We start from the raw sequence: 20,329 nt of genomic DNA on the forward strand, positions 1-20,329 counted from the left end.
TGAAAGGATCCCTGGGGGCTCCTACATCCCTCACCTAGGAAGGTCACCCACCTCCAACATTTGCACATTCAACAAAAGCCACAAGCCCTTGTCTGTCCTAAAGAAGCTCAGGCAATGAGCTTGGGTCAATTCAAGGTCTGTGGAAGGCTGGGCTGGCCTTCTCTCGCCTTCAGAGGACTCAATGACAATAGAGGTTTCCATAAGGCAGTAATACAACACTGGTGCACAGAATTTTAAGTTGTACATATATTGTATGTACATACATTATCAGAATGCTAATGCCTAAAATTTGTTTGGGACAGGTCTTTCAGAGGACAGTGACCTACAAAATGCAACTTGAGTGCTGAAAGAATGGGACGACACAGGGAAAAAAACCCACCAGATGCCAGGATTATTGCTGTAAAGGGAGATGCTAATTTTCTAACATCTAAGTGTTTTCACATGAAAACCTAGAACCATTTCAGTATAATGTTCTATGTGTGTTTCTTTTGATTTTCTTTTAAGGGAGAAAGGAGAGAAATAGGGTATTGAATGCAATTACATCAAACTGATTATCACATCAACATTTATCACCTTTGGGCATCAGAAGCTCCTGGATCTGGAAACCTCCACCAGTCTTGGAATGGATCGTTACATGTTACGGTATATATTATAGCTACCATTTCAGCCACACAGTTAAGCTCATTACGTGGTGGCGAAGGCAGCTTTTTTTGGGGGGGGGGGGGGGAAGTATGTGAAAAAAGACTGGTAGGAAAAAGCCCCCTACTGCCGTAAGGAAGGAGAACGATTCCATAGCTGCTGCACGTGGTGGCTTGTGAAGGCTTCGTTAGATGCCAAAGACACGGCGTGCCATCGCAACACAGTCCTGGCAGCACATCTACTTTGCTACAGACATTTTTGCAGCTCTCGGGTATTGCTACTACAGTGTGTGCAGCCACTGAGGTGGTGCTGGTTTGGCTTGTAGGAACGTGTATGCTCAGGCACTGCTCTGCTCAGCTACCAACCCCTCCCCAGGAATACATACGAGAGAGGGGAACAGCAATTTTTAGCAGCTAATGTAGCAGCCACCCCTGAAAGGCACTTCAGGAGGCTATGGAAAGAGCCTGAGAGCTTATCATATTCGAACTAATTTTACAAGGGGGAACTAAGCAACGTGACAATAACAGTTGTCGATATAACACTACCACAATGCACCTAGAGTTTAAATGAGAGTTTAACTTTTTTTTTTTTATTGTACAATACCTTTTTTACCTTGAGCCAATATCACCATGTCTTGAACTTTCTTGTACCTATTCAGAGATTGCCGAAGCTCTTCTATCTTCCGATCCTAAAATAAAGGAAAGTTGTGACTGTGCATCTTCCTTCACCAAATCAAAAATAATAAATACAAATACTAGATATTCTTCAGTTTAATTGGTTGTGAGACTAAAAGAAATGGGAAGTGTGGATGGGACAGGACCCAGAATTCTGTGAGCCTTTGAAATATCAAAACTTGTATTTAGCAAAAACTATCATCTGGTTAATCACCAGAATTGTTCAAGCCTTGAAAGTGGATTTCAGCCCCCTTGTTAAATCAAAGGTAGAGTATAATAAATATGCCATGTACAAAGAAAGTAGTAATCAAAGGATTCAGGGCTTTGGTGATCAAAAGAAAACATCCTACAAAATGCACATGCATATGAATGTGCAAAACCATATGTGAAAACAATACATACTTAACAGAGAGCCCTTTTGGAAATGCAGCCTGTGATATCTCATGGGACTTGTATGGAGCTCTTTACATTTTCAGAACATTGTATAAATTGCAGTTGCACCTAACTGAATGACACAACAGTGTAAGGACTCTGAGTACATGTGACAGAGCTCATAAAGGCTCAGTTATAGTCCCTTAAAGGCACTGCAGTGCTTCTGACTACAGTGAATCACTGATTGTTACAAATTTGATTTTTAAATTGAATTGTGACAAGTTCAACTCAATCTGATGAATGATTGCTGAAAAAATAATGACTTTGCTACCTTCTCTTCATTTGCTGCCATTAGAGATTCTACCGCCTTCTTCATTTTCTGTACCTCTATATCTAAAAACACAATACAGTTCTCTAAGTCAATTTAAATAAGACAGTGTAAGGAAACAAGAAAAACAAAAAAACCTAGAAACAACTTGGTAACACCTGAAAGTAAATTTACAAATTAAAAGACAAAACATAAACCACTAAAATTCTATTTTAGATGGAAATATATGTAAGAAACCAGTTTTTTTTCTGTCATTTTTATCACGGAAATGATGGAGTTCAGGAAACTTCCTTACCGCCCTCCCCACCCCCCAGCCTTAGGAAAATAGAAAAGTCAAGAGTAAAACTACCGCTTGACTTTCACTATCTCCATCTTTCCAATAATCAAATAATTGCAAAACAAAAAGTCCAAAACATAAAATACTACATATGGAGTGCAATAAAACACATCCTCATTACAACAGTTAACAAACACCCCAAATGGCATCTCAAAAACCCACTATACAAAGCAATAGGATTAATGGATATGATGAAGAAAGCATTGTGCAGTGATGCTTGCTCTTAATTCAGTACGGATGTAGAAATGAGGACAGCACAATGGAATGATACAAGTATTTGCTGTGATGAGCAGTCATGCTAGAATATATGTTGTAGTTCAGACTTGGAAAAGGTCCCTAATACAGATGACAGTGTTCTGTGCTTCATCTATAAACCTTATTTACAAAGAAGTATAAATACATGGCAACATATATGTTCTAACAAGGTTAGATTTGGGAGGTGTTCTGGACTAGAAATTCAAAGAGAATGGAAATAATCTCCTTTTTTGCTAAAAATTTACCTTGCATAAATTAAGTAAACTTTAAATTTCCTTACAAACATAGGCAGGTGGCCAAATTCACAGACAAGAAAGCATTTTACTTTCTTTTAACTTCCTAAAAATTACGGGAAGACAAACAGAGTGGGAAGAACATTTTCCTCCTTAATGAAACGCAAGAAGAAAACAAGCTGCCTGGCTGGCTTTCTAGATGAAAGACATTTAGACACATTGGCTAAAACAGCAACTGATCCAGTCCCAATGCTTTTCACTCAGTTATGTTAACTGAAAATCTTGGTTTACTGGACTGCAACTGCATTTCATTGAGAGGCAATGGTTTTGTGAGTCTCCATGAGACGAAATCTTCCTTTATCTATCAGCTTTTCTTCAGAAAACTTGGTATTTCCAGTGTGATATATCCACCCTTATTCTCAAATTTTACTGTAAGTGTAACTAAGGGTTATAGATGATGCAACCTAACAATGTTTGTTAAAGCAGTTTTGCAAACACATGCAGAAAGCTATTCTGGAAGCATTTCTGAAATGCAAATGCTTGTGGAAAGACACCAGAAACCTTACTTTTGTCTTTGAGCTTCTTTTTACAATTTTCATCTGTGCAGGAAAATCCATTGGATTTGAAATTAGCATGAAGGTTATGACATTAAATAACTTTTAAGACAATATTGATACTTAAGGAGTCAACTATTCCTCACGTATCATTACTGAAGCAAGCAGTCCACGGTTTCAACCTGCACTCCCCCAGTGCTAAACGTTTCTAATGACACAAAATAGTCTCACTGCTCTCACGCACAACTGCCTGTCTCAAGGATGTATTTTTCAACTCTATGTTTTCACTTGTGGGGCCTCAGAAAAGGCTTATGCCAATAGATTACTCTTAAGCTAATACTTTACTGGCAAAAGCCAGCTAAGTGATAATATATGCATATTTGTTCAGAAAGCACAATTCAGCTAATGGGGCAAATAACCTGCATTATCTGCAAACAGCATTACTTAATATTGGTCCAAGGCAGAAAAAAACTTGGTTCACCATGGCAGAAGGTCTGCTGAGCTATACTGAAAACTAAACTGAAGCTGAGAACCAGAGGGTAATGGGAGTTCAACATTACACAGTAGCCCCCAGGAAGAAAAGTATATATATAAGTAGTCATAAATGCAATAAAGTCAGACCTTGTTCACATTTAAATGTTCTAAAAAAAAAAAAAGTAATCTTATGTATTTTATGCAGTGGTTTTGAAAACAGACGCTTTTACTGAATAAAATGTGACAAATCTACACACTCTTTTCCTCTGCAGATCAGGGGAGGATCTTGTGCCTTTATTTTTCTATAAAACGTACTTTAAAAGCACAATCTTAAAATCAGCAATAACTATCAGAGAGATACGTTCAGAAGTGAAATTGCAGCAGGTCGAAAAAGTCTGTGGAAAATTTTTGTTATGTTTTAAAGAACAATTTCTACTTTTAAATAAGTTCCCTAACCTAAGCTTCCCCCAAACGAATACTGATTTTGTTTCTTCTTTGCAAGCAAATAAAAGAATCACCTGACATGTAAAATTTCTGTGCTAATTCAAGCTTAATTAGGATTTAGACTTAACCAATGCACAAATCCAGAACCACAGCTAGGTCCACACAGAAGATATGCTGGTACACATCATACTTTGCTTTGCAGCATGGCTTTTCCCCTTCCTTACTAGTAAGGGGTGTACAAGTAAAGTCCAGCATAGATACCCACACAGAAAGTTTCCTTCTCAATATAATCTTTTTGGTGAGCTTGTTGAAATTAGTTTAAGGATTTCTTTGTGAATATAAACTGCATCTTTTGAGGCACCATGCAAGCCACGTAAAGAGCTAACTAGGGATTTAGGCTAGTTTAAAGCTGATCAAGAACTTGCTATGACAGTAGGTTCAGCAGTTGCATCGTGAACACCCACTGAATATACTGAAAGAAGTAAACATGAAGACAGAAAATAATGAATATTGAGGCTTTTATCTGTTATTTCCTGTACAACCATTCATGGAAACATGACCTCAGATGAGGTGACTGAGGAGAACACAGTGAGAGAGCCTCCTTTCTTCTTACCTCTGTCCAGTATTTCAATTCCTTCTCCTTTCAGCTTGCAAACCAATTTTTCTTGCAACCTTTTTACCTCAGCTTCCTTCTGCTCTAGTTTGTCTTTCAAAGCTGCTAGCTCATCCTGTAACAGACACAGAATCACTCAGTGACAGCTTCCACAAGCATCTGAGACATTTCCAAAATTCCCTCCTATGAAGAACAGTGGCCAGGTCCTCAGCTGGTGGAAACGACCGAGGGCCCCCTGACATTTACAGTGGCTGAGGGTGCACCCACCGAAGTGACTCTAAACATCACAACAGACCTCTGAGTCCATAAGGAGGCAAAACCAGGGGGCCTATGGTCCCAAAGTGTTGGTCTCATGTATAATTGAAAAAGAGATTTTACATTTAAATTTAAAAAACAAGTAAAGCAGAAAGAGCAGTTTTCTTATTTAACCTTGCAGAGACAGAAAAAGTGCAGGTGATGAGGCTGAATGATAAACTTTACGAACACTTATTTTTGTATTTACAGGGCATTTTGCATGTTCAAAGCTGGACAATTATGGAACTGTGCTTACACCAGGCTGAGGACAGTTTCAGAAATAACCACTGCTTCTATGACAGAAATTCAATCACGACACCATCAAGCACATAAACACATACTGGAAAGCAGTTCAGATGAAAATGTGGTACCTCTGCCACAGTTTGGGTTTGCTGATCAAGCATTAGGAAAGGAAGCTTAAGAGTTGAGATTCATGGGAATAAGACAGATGGTGTTTGGGGGAGTTGGGGTGTATTAGATAAATGCTGTCAAATTTTAACTTAGATCTAACCATCTGCACTAGCAAGTGACTGGCACGGATCCATGCATTAAACTCTTTTAAAATTTGACTCAAATCCTACCCAGTTTAGTAACATGTTTCTTTGATGTCCGAGGATACCTTGTGCAACAGCATCGTCAAGACAGGACCCTCAGTGCAAATGTACCCAACACTGAAAATTCAATTTGTTCAGTTTGTAAACAAAACAAAACAAGGCAAGATTCCTAATTTTGGCATTTACATCTTCTAACTGAAGTTTTACATCCTTAAAGGAATAAACCAAATTAGAATACCGTGGCTTAGGTATACTCCTGAGCTTCCCTCAAATGATCTGTTGCAAATATATAGTGATGTCTGTGACCCAAACTATGGCCCAGACTACAGAATTTCCTGAAATGGTTCCCGTTTGCTCTAAAGCATCATTAAAAATAGATCAATCTTAAAATTGTCAAGAAAGTCACACTTCTTCCAGAACAGTGGTGGAGGAACACAATCCTCCAGTGCTCCAACTTGTTACTGATTTTGATGAGATTTCTGCCAGTGTAGGACCTATGCCTCTCCAAAACAAGACCATCTCTTGGTCACTTGAGAAGCTGCTGTTATACCTACGGACAACTAGAGCTGCATATGGTTGTTGATGTGTATTTCTTCCCCTGAATTAGAAACACGATATGTAAATTTACAAGTGGGAGAGAGGACAGCGTAGAAGAATCACAATTTTCTAGCTAGTTTTCATGAATAAATTTTCTCTAAAAAGGTGAGAAAAAGTTCTGTCTGAATAATGGAAGGGGAATGATTTTATCCCAAGTCTAATTCCATTACGTATAACCCATGCAAGGTTCACAACACTAAAATCTTCTCCCATCCAATATAAAAGCTGTTTACAAGGAATATCTACATAATGAGCTTTCCACCTCTACTGCGAAAGGGCACACTGCATAACAACACACGGCAATTAATGAAGAACAGAGCATGACAGCACGATGCAAGACAGATCGTAAAACGGTGGAACATGAAGGATTCAAAACAGGCCCAATGTTACCCAGAAACTACTACACCTTTAGCATCTGGCTTTTTTGCTCCATCCGCTGCTTTTCATACTGCATCTGACCCACTTTGATTTTCATACTAGAAAGTTTGGCCATTAAAGACTGGTAACAGAGACAGAGGAGTGAGAGAAAACTAAAGATAGAAAAGAGACAAGGCTAAATGGCAAAGAGAAGTTAGACACTTACAGAAACAGGCTGCTAGAATTACTTAGGAGCATGCTTTCTCTTCAGAACTGGCTGATTTTTACCACATTTAGGAGAAAATAAATGCTCAGCTTTGGTCTCACCTACGACACACGCCTTACGCACTGCAACTGGTGTTTCTTGACACACAGGCAAAACAAGGGTCTAAACGGGTAATAAATTTACTGTTACAAGCCAGCTGCATGGTAAGTTATCCTTCATAAAAAACAATGCCCAGATATGAAAACCATAGCATGAAATTTGGAAATAAACCCCTCTTGCTAAGCGAGTACCGCAAAATCCCTGGGCCTGAGTGTGCCGAGGATTTTGCAGGGTGAAGGCAAGGATTGGGGAAAAGAGATCGAACTTCTAAAGCCTGACTTACACCCATCTCTGCTTCTTCCCCTCAGCCCCACTTACTTTGGTAGTTTTCAGTTTTTTCTCATACTGTAGTCTTTCATTGTCCATTTCTCCCACTCTCAACCGCAATTCATTTATTTCCTGGATCAAATCCTGAGTGAGGGTAAAAACAAGACCAGAAACAACAAAGGAATTCAGTAAACAAAACAGAATAGCTATCCATTGGTAGGACTGTAAAAACACAGCAGCAAGAAAAGGCCCTCTGTACACAAAAACACACCACCCAAATTCATAGATAAGTCAAGCAATTCAGAGCTTCCTAGGTATCCAGGGACTGTATTTCTCAGTTTCTGCATTGCTGCACTGAATGCAAGAGGGCAGAGGACAAAGGGAGCCACAAACTGAAGTTGTGTCCCTTGTGCCGAGGGCCAAGAAAGGTCTCCTGCTCCTCTGGCTGCTCAGATGTCCACCACTACGAGAGGGTAATGGAAAACCGTGGCAGCTGTCCTTCACTACGCAGTAGCCACATCCTCCCCAGTCCCCCCCACTCCAGGCTTGCCAGCTGTCACCTGCCTTTTCAAAATATTAAGTGATTACAGTATAAATCCATGTTTCTGCCACTCAAATGAGCCCCTGTAACTGAGGGCTGAATGGAAGAGCCATCACTGGTTTCTACAAGCACAAAGGCATATGTGTTTAAACATCCATGGTGCCACCACATCTGAGCTTTGCAGATTCAGCCTGGGTTGGAAGAAACTTGAAGCCACCACCAACCCACATCTGAGCTCTTCAGGAGAATGGCTCGACCTCCTGGCCATTCTCCTGGAAAGATCTAGCAGGTTTGGAGGTCAGCCCTAAGTGCCACTAGCTCTACAGCTCCCAAACAAACCCTGAGTCTGACTGCCCTACCAAGGTGCAAGGCACTCTTTCTCCAAACCTCCCCATCCTCTAGATGGGGAAATGGGATCTTAAGTGGCCAGTTGCAGACCTGCAGGAAGCCTGAGGGACAGCAAGGACAGAGTGTACCTCCATATAAGAGGTAACAGCTTATTGGGGAAATGATCTTCCTGCTCAGCAGGGGAACATTATTACCAGAAAGCTGTGGCTCTCGCGCAACTCAAGATGTCCAGCAAGCTTCTGCCTCATGTATATTTCACTGACTTTTAGTTTATGTATGGACACCACACCAGATTTGTGTGAGGAAGAAAAAAAAAAAAGGCAAGCCGTTTCTCAGCAGCTACTATAACGCTCTATCACCAGAAAACTCTTCAAAAGATGAGATAAGTTCTTTGCGCACCCTAGAAAACAGAAGAGGACTTTAACTGCAGCATAACGGCTTTTAAACTACCAAGAAGATTGTATGGTACTTAAGTTTGCTTGTCTTCCTACGTGGTAAGGCAAATCCTATCCATGTCAAGCCACACTTGTACGTTGAACTAATGACTGTAAGCACATTTTTTCAGAGCTAATTGTATAATTAATAGAGATTTATAATTTCTAAATTAACAAGCTGGCAGCTGACATTTAGACGGTATTCATGAGTCCCTAGTAACACCTGCCTTCCAGACCCACACCACATTTTCTAAGCTTACAAGCCCCTGGTTATTATTTTGTGCTTAATGAATCTAATGGCAACAGAGCAGCATTTGTATTTCTTCAGCAAGATCCAAGATCAATTACCAGAACTACAAGGAAAATTAAAATACCGAACATTTTGATGCTATTAGTAATCACTGCTGCTAATGTCTGACTGTCTGATTTGGCTACATCTGCAGGTCCTCACTAATTTTTCAATGTGTGACCTTTACAAAGCACATCACTCTTCTAAGTATAAATGTACATGGATGTCAGTCTGCATGACTACATTAACTGAGTTATTTCTTATCAACACCAGTGTTTGAGACACCTAACAAATCTATGTTCCAAGGTCTGTTGGTCAGCTTTGACACTATGACAATTGATTTGTTTGGGGCTTTTCACTCCTGCAGCCATAATTTTTGCTTCGGCATGACCTAATGTCAAAATATGCTGTGTAGCAATAACTGCTGAGGTTGGTGCCTACACATTTATCACTTGAACTACGTGACTTTAAAATACTAAAGGAGGACAAGGAAACCAGTTATCTGTATTTAAAAGGCCCTTGTGAGGCAACACACCAAAACTCTTCTCCTTTTATGAAAAAAAGTTAACACAATCCATATCGATTAAAAGCAGATTAACAACCTAAATCCAAGAGTGTAAGATCCTGAAGCAGAAACTAAATTCTTTTGCTTAATCTGTTATGGGCCTTACGAGTAATTGGATCCTTTACCACTGGTAACTGGTCACCAAGAACACCGTAGCATTTCTCAAGGGTTAAATAGAACTAAAGACAAATTCTAATAGCGTGCTTTGCCCTAAAAATATTTTCAAATTACTTTCTTGCAACATTAACTCATGTCTTAAGTTATCTACAACACAGTAACTGTAAATGACATTGATTCTCATCTTTTTGAGGAAGAGGAGTACATTAAAGATTCACCAGGATCCATATACAGACCCTCATTAGTATAAAAGAGATGGTCGAGCCTTGCATAAATAAGCAAAGAAAAAGAAAAGGCCAAAACAGGGCTGTCTCCCCTGTTACAGAATTATTATTTAACTTCAGGCAAGCTACTGGAGGTAGAGATTATCAAAGACACTGAAGTTCCCTGAGAAATCCTAATCCTCCCAGTGTATTTCACTTCCCTGCTTGCTGCCCTGAAACATTTACCGTTTTCTTCCACCATTCTCAGTTCCACTGATTTTGACTACAAACCCTTCACAGCAGGGTCTGTGCTTTGCCCCCTCCTGCAGCAGCCCCAGCAAGGAGATCACAGCGTTGTCTGAAACCTGACGGTGCCAACTATTATAACTGCTTATGACCTGAAGAGCTTTTGGGACCAGTGTGATGCTGGACATGTGTATGTCCCCACGGCACCCACAACACAGGATGTTGTACAGGTTCATCAGGATGTATGACTAGATCAAAAAACCACTGAGTTCTCTGGCTGACTTGGATGAATCAGCAGTAAAAGTCACCCACATGGTGGCCAGTGAACGGCACCTGCTTTGCTTGCATTTAACATCTCCTCTTCGGGCACTCATAAATGGGTTAAAATACCTGCCCTGGGCATAATGCATGTTCCTGTCTTAAAATCCTGCAAAACAGAAAAGAGCCATAAAATGGTCCTCTTCTGATTCAGCCAGGTCCTTCCATGCAAATACCCAACAGTTGTTCCTTGCATGGATCCACGAGTGGAGCTGACAGGGTGGGACATACAGACTTGTATTTCCCAAAGCCTTTTCCTTCCCTGCTCATGTTACTTGCATTCTTCATAGCAGAGCCAGGGAAGCACAAAAAAACAAAGATAACTTTAAGCTTCGGGGGTCAGAGGCTTCCTTACCGGCACTGGAAACACAAACTACAGTCTTCGTTTTGCCCCACTCAGAAATTCATCTGCACGAAGGAGACTGGTGGTGTTTAAATGACGAAGAATTTCCCATGAGTGAGCCGGTTTACCCTCTGGCTGCTGCTTCAAAGACCATGTCTGGTTATAGACTCCTCCCTAAATAAACTCCCTTGTACAATATTTTCTTACATAAACTCAGCCCAATTTAGACCACCCGTGCTCTTTAAGGAAAATAATACTGGTGTCTGCTGAGAAAGTGGAAAGACTGGAATGATTTAAAGAACACAACAATTATACATCTCTATTAAAGTATACAATTAGCTTTGAAAAAGCTGTGTATTTGCGAATATCTAGACAGTAAAGTCCTAGAGCACAAAGGAAAAAAAGCTTACAGATCTAGTGAAGCATCTGTTTAGAGAAAGAATGGTGAATATGAGAAACCTACCAAGCTGGAATGGGAAGTTGCAATGACAGACATAAGTAAAAACTGGATAATATGAAGGATTTAATATGAATGGTAATTCTGTAGGAGACAGTAGCTCCACAGAAGTTGTTTTAAGATGTCAGTGTGGGTTTTTTTGCTTTTCACTTTCTTTTCCCTAAATAAAAACAGAAGCAATATTCATAGTTTTTCTTTCCCAGTTTGGGTGTGAATTTTTTCCACTTTGAATACTGTTTGTAAATGCCATAATGTGTTTTACGGTAGAATATTTTAAATAGTCATTTAAATACTCAGGTCTGATGAAATAATTGATCATTTACTACTTTAAACAGGAATATAATAAGACTAACACTGAATAAAATATTGTGTACTTCTGAGCAAGTACTGCCTCCAAAATACCTGCTAGAGATTTTGCGTGGCTGAGACCCTTACAACAAATTACCCATTCATTTTCCCACTGAACAAAATTGAAATTAAGACATATTATCCCTTTCAGTGTCTAAGCCTTTTTACAGCTAAAGTGTTGAAACAAAGAAGAAAATAATAACTTCTATCACACTAAACTACATCATTCTGGTTTTCAAAGGGAGGGAGGAATATTTCAGTAATAGTTCATTAGTTCTGGCATAAATATCCAGGATATAAATCTATATAGTCCCTAATTACAGTAATTGCCTTTTAAACACAATTTAGGTTATCTTATTTTTATCAAAGACATTAAGCGTATTTCAAGGTATTTCAAAGGAAAGGTCTTCATGGCTGCTATGCAGGCAAGCCTCTTACACAGAGAACTTGCACAGAGTTGCAGTGCACGTTGTGGTCCCCACACTGTAACCACTTTCCTGTCTGGGAACAAAGGCAGATCCATGTCCGCCTTCTTGGTATGCTGAGTTGTGCTATTAAGTTACGGAGAGACTGCAGTTCAGGGGGGAAACAAAGGAAGGGGGAGTACAGGAAAGCTCAGCAATGAATCATATTCAATAAAAATAAGGATAGAAAGAAAGGAAACAAATCACTCAAAGCCCAATCACTTTTGTTACCTGTTTTGGAAAGCACAAGAAATCACAGGGTGTCTACAAACGGAAATGCAGCGGAATCCAGTTCTGAAGGAACCTGCTCACTGCAGTCATTTGGACCAAACCTTGCCTCCCCAAAGCCATTTACTGCTGATGTCAACTCCTTTATCTATCACTTGGACTGCTTATGATAGGTGTCAGTATACAGGTGAAGAGAGCTATTTGTTGTACGCTGTAATCCATGAAAGAGCTAAGCACTGTGAGGGCAGAGACACCTCACGGGAGCTTTGAAAGCACCTGGCTCTTAAAAACACCTCCTATGGACGCAGAAGACCTTCAACGATCCCTTCCACCTTTCCCCCTGCCAATCTCTCCAGCATTGCCATGCACAGTCCTTGCCTGGATTGCAAAATCAGCTGCTTTTAAGGCAATGCTGTGATCCTCCTTCACATAACACCTGGTATCAAACTAGAGGAAAAGGTAACAGGAGGCAACATGAATCCAACCCACCGCTTGGCAACACCCAGACGGGCTACACTGCAGGAACGGACGCTGCCATCACTACATAAGTGAGCCCCACCTTTCAAATCTGAACATGATTCAAGTCTTTAGTTTTCAACCTCTGGACTTCTTTGGGTCTGCGGATTAGTTCAGACAGGTCCAAAGAAACTAACTCAAAATCAAGCGTAACTTTTGCTCTCATGCTTGCAGTACAAGTGAGGAATGTCACTTCACTGAAAAATGTTTAGGAAACTCGAAGGGAGTTGGTAAACAACTGATTGAAGTGGAAAGGGCAAATTTTTTCTCCTGTGATGACATGGCTTCTTTCCTTCTAGAAATGAATGACATCTGGAACATCCGCTATATGAACATCTAACATTTCAGCTCATTTACGAACCCAGAATCGGAAATTTTGTTCTGCTTCCTAGGCAGACTCCAAGGTATTTCTGATACGGGATACATCACCTGGCAGCAAAGCTCAGCCTGATTCTTGGAGTTTCCTAGAAAAACCGGGTTTGCCCACCTACCTTAAGGCTTTCTGGCTTCAAATCAGATCTGGACTGCACAGAAGGCAAATGCCTCAGGATAGCACTTCCAGGGATGGCAGCTCCACCTGGCACTGTACACCGCTGGGCTTGAAGCCAGGCTGAGATGAGTAACTGCTGGCCTCTCGGTCTTGGGCTTCTGTAAGGCTGGGGTTTGAAGGGGGGCTTCGAAATGCCCTCACACTGAGTCACTTCATTCTCTCTGCTATCGAAACCAAAAGCTATGCCTTTTAGTAAGCTGGGTCTTTGCACATGCATGCTTTTTGTACTTGCAATGGGCTTAAGTGTTTGCCTCAGACACGTCTTACTAAGAAGATGACATTTTCAAGCTGGGACAGGACAGTGCAGTATGTTCATGATTTTATTTAAATCCATCCTAAACGCCATCCCTCCTGAGATCTGACAGCAACAATCAAAAATTGGTTTTGGAAATCTTTCTTTGCAAAAACAGAGCTTAACAAAGAGGAGACTTTTTATTTTGAGACACCTATTTTCACCTTAAAGATGATTTCCCTACTCACCTGGGCAAAAAAAAAAATTCATGTAATGTGAAGCCACATACAGCTTACACAGTTTATTTAGTTGGGTTTTACTCACCTCTGTGTCTCTGAATCTGTCCTCATAGTCCAATCTATCCTTCTCTACAGATGTAAGCTTTAACTTCAGAGTGGAAATCTCTGCCATAAGATCCAGCTTCTGAGTTTCAAGGGATGTTCTGCTTAAAAGCTCCTGATTCAAGATAAAGAGGAAGAGAACCGAATTATTCATCCAAGGGGAAGAAATCAGTAATTTATTTCTAAAGGCCTCTTTCATGGGGAAAAGCATCACCCTCTTCCTTGCACTATCTGAAGCCCTGGGACACAGCTATCACCTATCTGACAGATGTCAGGCACCTAGGGTGCATCTGAGATCACAGGGGCACTATCATGGGTTGGCTGCCGGGATGAGAAAAAAAGCTTGTCTGTCATCACAGTTGCTCTGGGCAGCAAGGAGCTTTGAGGGGAATCCACCCATCCTGCCAGAGGCTTTAATCCAAGTCTCTTTGAAGTTCAGTGAGGAAAGACTCAAAGAAGAGCAGAACTGGATTCCTACAGTGTAAAACAGCACTGACATTACCAAGTACAAAGACTTTAAAGCAAATACGGTAGAAAATTATCACTCAGTTAAGAGACATCAAGGGGTGCAACACCTTGAAGTGCACTGCTCTCACCGAACCAAAATGCAGTTTGTTAAGACAGAACAAAGACAGACAGCAAGACAAACATGGAGCTGTGAAATACCTGCTGTAGCATCTCTTCCGTGGCATTCAGCTTCTCCCTGTGCTCCTCTAGACAGAACTCCAGATCCCGAATCTTTTCTCCTTGGGCCTCCACCTGGTCCGTAAGCACACTTACCTGCACAGCGGAGAAAAAGGGATGGACGTTTAGTACCTTGCACCCATGCTGTATGGGTCACCTGAAGAACTGTATGTAAGTAACAGTGCTGGACAGGCCAAAGGTTAAATGGGACCATGGGGGGAGGAAGAGCAGAAGAGCTCTTTGGTGGACACAACGTGCAGCAAAGGCAACAGAAGAGGAGGGAAAGCTCTCCCCTCACACTTACTGGAACTTCAGCCAATCTTCTGGTGGATGCATTGCAATCCTACATCTCCCATCCTGACCTGCCTTGGAAGTTTTCACAAGGGCTGGCTGCTGCATTTTATAGCCAATAATTATGCCTTTGCTGTGACAATGCATTACTAAAACCCACTAGCTCCTACCTTAACAACTAAATAGCTAAACCTCACCGCATATAATTTATTCTCCTTTCCAAGTGATTGCACAGAGTGTACCATAGCATACAGCATCTCCTTTTCAGAACAATAAAAACAAAGGAGGTTAAAACACACAGACCGAGGCTAGGCAAGACCAAGACAATGCCTTTGAGACCAGACCTATTCCCATTTTGCCTTTTTGGAATCAAGCTGTTGTTTTAAACAGGCTCTTTCAAGGAAACCTGCAGTACTGCTGGGAATGAGGGAAAGCTGCCTAGACCAGAGCTTGGTGCTGTCACAGCCCTTAGGCCAGGCCTGCATCAGGGGACGGCAGGACGCCTGTGCAGACCAAAGGGTGCCAGGCAGTCCCAACTCTGACGGCAAGAATAAGCCAGCTGGCAAGAGCACCCGGGGCTGACCCAGTCCAGCCTAGCAGCAGGTGAGCAGGACCTCTCGCCTGTTGGTCAGTCCTGCAGTTTTTGTCACCTTTCATGAGGACAGGACATCTGTCACCTGATGCAGACAGCATGTGAATGGTCATGGGAAATGGTGATCTTAAGGATACAAACGAATGTAAGAAAGTGTTGCTCTGCAGACCTGCTCAGCTAACAAGACTCAAAGAGAGATCAGATACATAGAAAGAAAAGCCTTTTGATTTTTCTTGCAATCTAAATGCACACCTATCCTTAATCTGGGTTAACTCTCAGGTATCAGCAAGCCTTCTGGATATTGTCCAAGACAACACACTGCAAATAAAACCTCAGAGGTTTTACCACATACTATCAAAAAGTCTTATGAATGCAAGAGCAGAAAAAAATAATTTAGGTGACTACCCACTTGCAGAACAAGAGATTCCTTATCATTTTCCAGACGAGCCAGCCTTTCTTGATACACATCTCCATTCCCAGATATGTGTCCATTAGTCTGAAAAAGACAGCAAATACTGCAGAGTCAGCTATCATACCATAAGTGTCATTCAACGTTATCAACACACTTAAGGAGTGTTTTTAGTCTGCACAGTTCAAGAACAGATTTAAAGTATTCTCCAGCCCCCAAAGCATTACAAATCAAATAAACTGTCAACAAAGGATACACGACCACCATTGAGGACAAGAATTGTTCAGGGGCTTAAAGATGAGAAAGGAAGAGCCTTCTGGTGACCCAATTCTGCAAAATTCACTTACTGTGTATTCAGCATTTTGTTAACAAAATTTGTGCTCAATGATGTACTATGCTAAGCCATAGTTGCAGAAAGACAAATATCCTGAGACATTCAGCGAGTGAAAAAAAAATCATCAATGTACAATCCACAAAATGTGCATTATGCTTCCTGCAAGTCAAACAATTTTTTCTAGAACACACAGTAAGAGACATCCTTTTACATCAAGCACATTTTACAGGGTATGGGTGAACGTCTGCACTCTAAACGCATCTCTTTGTAAAGCTGCCTGAGGCTAAAGAGAAACAAGAATACATGTTAATGCTATCAGAGAGTTCAGAGGAATCAGCAACTTTCTTTCTTCATAATAACTTCAATGCTCTTGAGCAGCGAGAAGGATTTTACTCTATCCATATTCAAAGCTGTCTCAAAGCACTTTGTGACGGACACCACAATCAGATCTCGGCTCAGAAAAGAAATTCTTGTTCCCATCATTGCATAAATCACTTAGAGGAGTCTGAGAAGCTGCTCTGAAATCCAGCGCGCTCAGCAGAGATTCCCACTGATGTTGAGGGGCCTTGATTTCCTTCTGAGTATGTGATGAAAAGAAAACGGGTGAGTGATCCTCGTGCCCCAGTGAGTCTGCAGCACAACCCTGCCTTGAGAGGCCACCACTACTTAGGAGCTGCAAGCCTTGGGCTCCTGCTTTGAATCTCCCTTTCAAGCAGCTCATCTCCCCTCATTGCAGAGGATGCCTCAGGAAACCTCCTGGCTAAAACTCCTTTTCTCAGTTACATGTCTGACCCTGGGTGGCAGGAGAAATTGCCTCATTTGAAACTGAAAGAATAAAACTCCCAGCAACTCCACTTACAGATTAGACACCACGCAAACAGGAGGGGGAACAAAGTATTTGACCTCACCTTAGTGCTCTCAAGGAATCAGGCTGTGTCCTGGCAGCTTTTAAATCAGTGTGCAGCAGCAACAGACTTTAGTGTCTCCCAAGCATACATGTGTAACTTTTACAAGGTAACCATAGTATCTCCCCTGAAACCACCAGAGCTACAGCAGACAAAGAAAGGACGCTCTCTAGTAATTTGTACCAACACCTCGTATCAAAATGATGCCCTGTATCTGAATTATTTAGCAGTAAATTACCAGCCCTTCTGACCATCTAGACACTAAGCACCAAGGCAGAAGTACTCTAAAATTCTGAGTTTGCCCTGTTTTTCCCCTGAACTCTAACAGAATTTAGCTCATGCCATAGGATTTCCATTCAAGACCAGCAAGATCTTCAGTTTTGTAACACTTAAACTCAGGTGAAAAAAGTCAAAGAGCTTACAAAATAACATTGTTAGCTGCTCAACTAGCAGACTATGCTTTAACATAATTTGACTTGTATGTGAAATACAAACCCAAGGTTTTTGCACACTTTTGCTATTCTGTAGCTCCCTTCTCATTTACAGTCCTCCAGTACATTTCAGGCACTTATTTAGCCTCCGTAAGAACAGTGTCCATAGTTTGTAATGCACAACACATTTATGAATCCAGTGTGTGCGTCTGATGTAGGGGAGTGACATTCATCCCTCATTACAAGCAGGCAGCTGAGTTGCAAAGACACCCCTCCACCCTGCCAGGGCTAATATGGGAAGTCCTTGTCAGACTCCACCCTCTGCCTCCCAACCACCACTTCAGCGCCCTGACCACTGAACCTCCTGATACCTCTTGTCAGTGTAACCAGACACAAGCTAACTAAAACTAAGACTGCGTGAAGGGAACATGGGGAGGTAAGCATTGGTTTCACACTACAATGAAAATGCCTTTGCGATGCCATGAAAACCGATGAGGTGTTAAAGTAGAATGTTAGTCACTGTGCATAGCACCGTCCCAAGACACCTTTGTTGTTAAACTCTGCTCACATTTCTCAAAAAAACCCTGTTTTGCTCAGCATGTCATACTTGTCTTTAAAACAGGAGCATTTAGAGAGCGAGAGTTCAGGCCGCAGCTGCCGTAAGAAAGAGGGAGGAGGTGATGGGAACCCTCAACAGGACGGGAGTAAAGGTTGTCTCACACAAAATCAAATACAAAAATGTCTTTGCTTGCTGTCGCCAGAAGTATTTTGTAAAATCTGCATAAAACCAGACCTCCTGTAGTACACTGAAAACAAACTTTTTGTACAAGCCAGCGGCAGTTTGCTTTTTGCCTGAATTGTTGTAACTTCTGCATAATACCTGGGACTAACTCTTCATTTTAGGTATGAAAAAGCAAGAAAGTCATCGACTTTGGTTTCTGTGAGGAAAAACAACAGAGTTGAAGAAAGGACGACACAGAAAGGCCATGGCAGCTATTTCACAGAGCAGCAGCCACAGCACCTATGGCGGTGCAGAGATCAGAGACCTGGAGGCAACAGCTACATGATGCCTTCCCACATCTCTCCTCTGCGCTGCCTTCAAAGGTAAAAAGTTGATACGAGGTCTGAAAGATGCCAGGAGACCTGGTGTGTGCAAAACCTGGGTGAGCAACACTTGGTGTGTACTCTAGGAGGAGTTTCTCTCCATCTGGGGACCTGCAGCCTCCCCCTGGACTGAGCCCTGCAACTACTCACCCACTGCAGAGCAATGGCTCCATTTTAGGGGGGAAAAAAAAGGAAGAAGAAAAAAAAGAAAAGAAAATATTTGATTCAACAGCAACTGCAAGTGTATTTAGGGCACTTTGGTTCTGGATCATATTTGTATCATCAAAGTCAATACGGGATTAACATAGTTTACTAGCTCTGTAAGACAAGCTTTGCCATTTTCCAAAGAAGGCTCTTTTTCATCAGCAACTTAAAATCTATCTTCAATTAAGCAGTTAGACTTTGCATGTGTTTTCAATTTAGAGATTAATTGCAAAACACTGTATGGGAAAAGAATGCAGATTTACCAATACTGATCTTAATCCTAGAAACAAAAGAACAGTTGTCATGATGCCACCGAGGCTTTGCAGAAGTTTGAGGTTAAGCATTTACTTAAAATGTCTTGTAAGATCACACCCAGTGCACTTAAAAACTCTGCAAGATCAATCCGTGGCTAATCTGTTAAACACGTGTGCAAGCTTTGTCTGTAATCGTCTAAGTGTAAAAATCCACACTGCTCTGGAGGGAATTATTCCTGTAATAAGTAGATGCATCACCAAACTTTCACAGCCTGCCTGCCCTCCCTTTTCCCTGGAAGTGAGTTAGCATTCCAAACCGCAGGGAAGTTTCTAATAGCTGCTGTTTTAAACCTCTTAACAACTTAAAAAAAAAAAAGTTTCCTCTCAATTGCTGAATTCTCCTTTCAAAAATAAAACTCATTTTTAGCCTACAGCAGCTGATACTGCTCATTCCCCTTCATTTTCTTTTCTGCTTTTGAGGCAAAATAAGCAGCACAAATCACACTGTTCTTGCTGTAGATGCAATCTGATTTGTATAGAAGGAGCTGCCACTCCACAGCATTATTTTCTTGTGTGGCAGATTGCACTGACTGTTTTGACCGTAACAGTCCAGTCAACAGTTGGGCAAGTGAGCTGTCCCTGACAACTCTTTCCTGACCATCTGGAGTTAAATTAGAGCTCATCAACATGCTTACGTTGTTCAGATCATTATAATACACATTACCTACGCTTAGTTAAGCACAGCTACTGCTGTTCTGCTTGTTCACTCAGTTTTAGAGAGTCCCTTGCAAGGGGCTCCTCTAGCCTCAGCTACCTCAACATCACACCTTGGTGTGCCACAGGCAGAGCCTCCAGGTTCTCCAAGCAAAGTATTCACCACCATTTCCCCTATGATACAGAGCTGTGACAGCTTTACCCTCTGTAAGTTCCATTCCGTCCCGAATTCATACTAGTCAAATCTGTCTTGAACACAACCTGTTCCAGTGTTCAACCAGTTAGTGTGGGAGCCCACCACTACCCTCCCAAACCGGCATCTCCTGCATTTCACGCCTCCCTACTCATCGCTCTGAATATTTGCAGCCTGCTCCACACACTCCGGCAGCAGGCAGGCAGACCTGCTCCTAAGTTTTTCCAAAAGTTTACAGATTAGTTCCTCCTTACAGAATGAGCAGGGGAAAAAAAACCCCACAAACCCACTCAAAAACCCCCGCATTGTATTTTAAAGGCTTCATTACAATAAAAGTGAATTGTGAAAGAAAACCAG

The 20,329-nt window shown here is 41.4% G+C and overlaps 1 protein-coding gene across 7 annotated transcripts in view; it reads right to left on the reverse strand.

Annotated features, from left to right (window-relative positions):
* The window catches only part of PPFIBP1 (PPFIB scaffold protein 1), a 52,245-nt gene that overhangs the window by 23,465 nt on the left and 8,451 nt on the right, over window positions 1-20,329 (reverse strand). For 3 of the 7 annotated variants that reach the window (XM_009955511.2, XM_086466419.1, XM_086466412.1), the window contains exons 3-10: window positions 15,834-15,920; window positions 14,524-14,637; window positions 13,841-13,972; window positions 7,369-7,461; window positions 4,924-5,038; window positions 3,405-3,437; window positions 2,017-2,078; window positions 1,243-1,327 (exon numbers count right to left, since the gene is read on the reverse strand). In XM_009955511.2, coding sequence (XP_009953813.2) covers window positions 1,243-1,327; window positions 2,017-2,078; window positions 3,405-3,437; window positions 4,924-5,038; window positions 7,369-7,461; window positions 13,841-13,972; window positions 14,524-14,637; window positions 15,834-15,920 — 721 coding nt within the window. Of the gene's footprint in view, window positions 1-1,242; window positions 1,328-2,016; window positions 2,079-3,404; window positions 3,438-4,923; window positions 5,039-6,774; window positions 6,868-7,368; window positions 7,462-13,840; window positions 13,973-14,523; window positions 14,638-15,833; window positions 15,921-20,329 lie in introns of all 7 variants that reach the window. The other 4 variants (XM_086466396.1, XM_086466386.1, XM_009955510.2 and 1 more) reach the window with 3 other exon arrangements.

This window comes from Leptosomus discolor, chromosome 1 (genome assembly GCF_034619465.1).
Source record: "Leptosomus discolor isolate bLepDis1 chromosome 1, bLepDis1.hap2, whole genome shotgun sequence".
Classification (NCBI taxonomy): domain Eukaryota; kingdom Metazoa; phylum Chordata; class Aves; order Leptosomiformes; family Leptosomidae; genus Leptosomus; species Leptosomus discolor.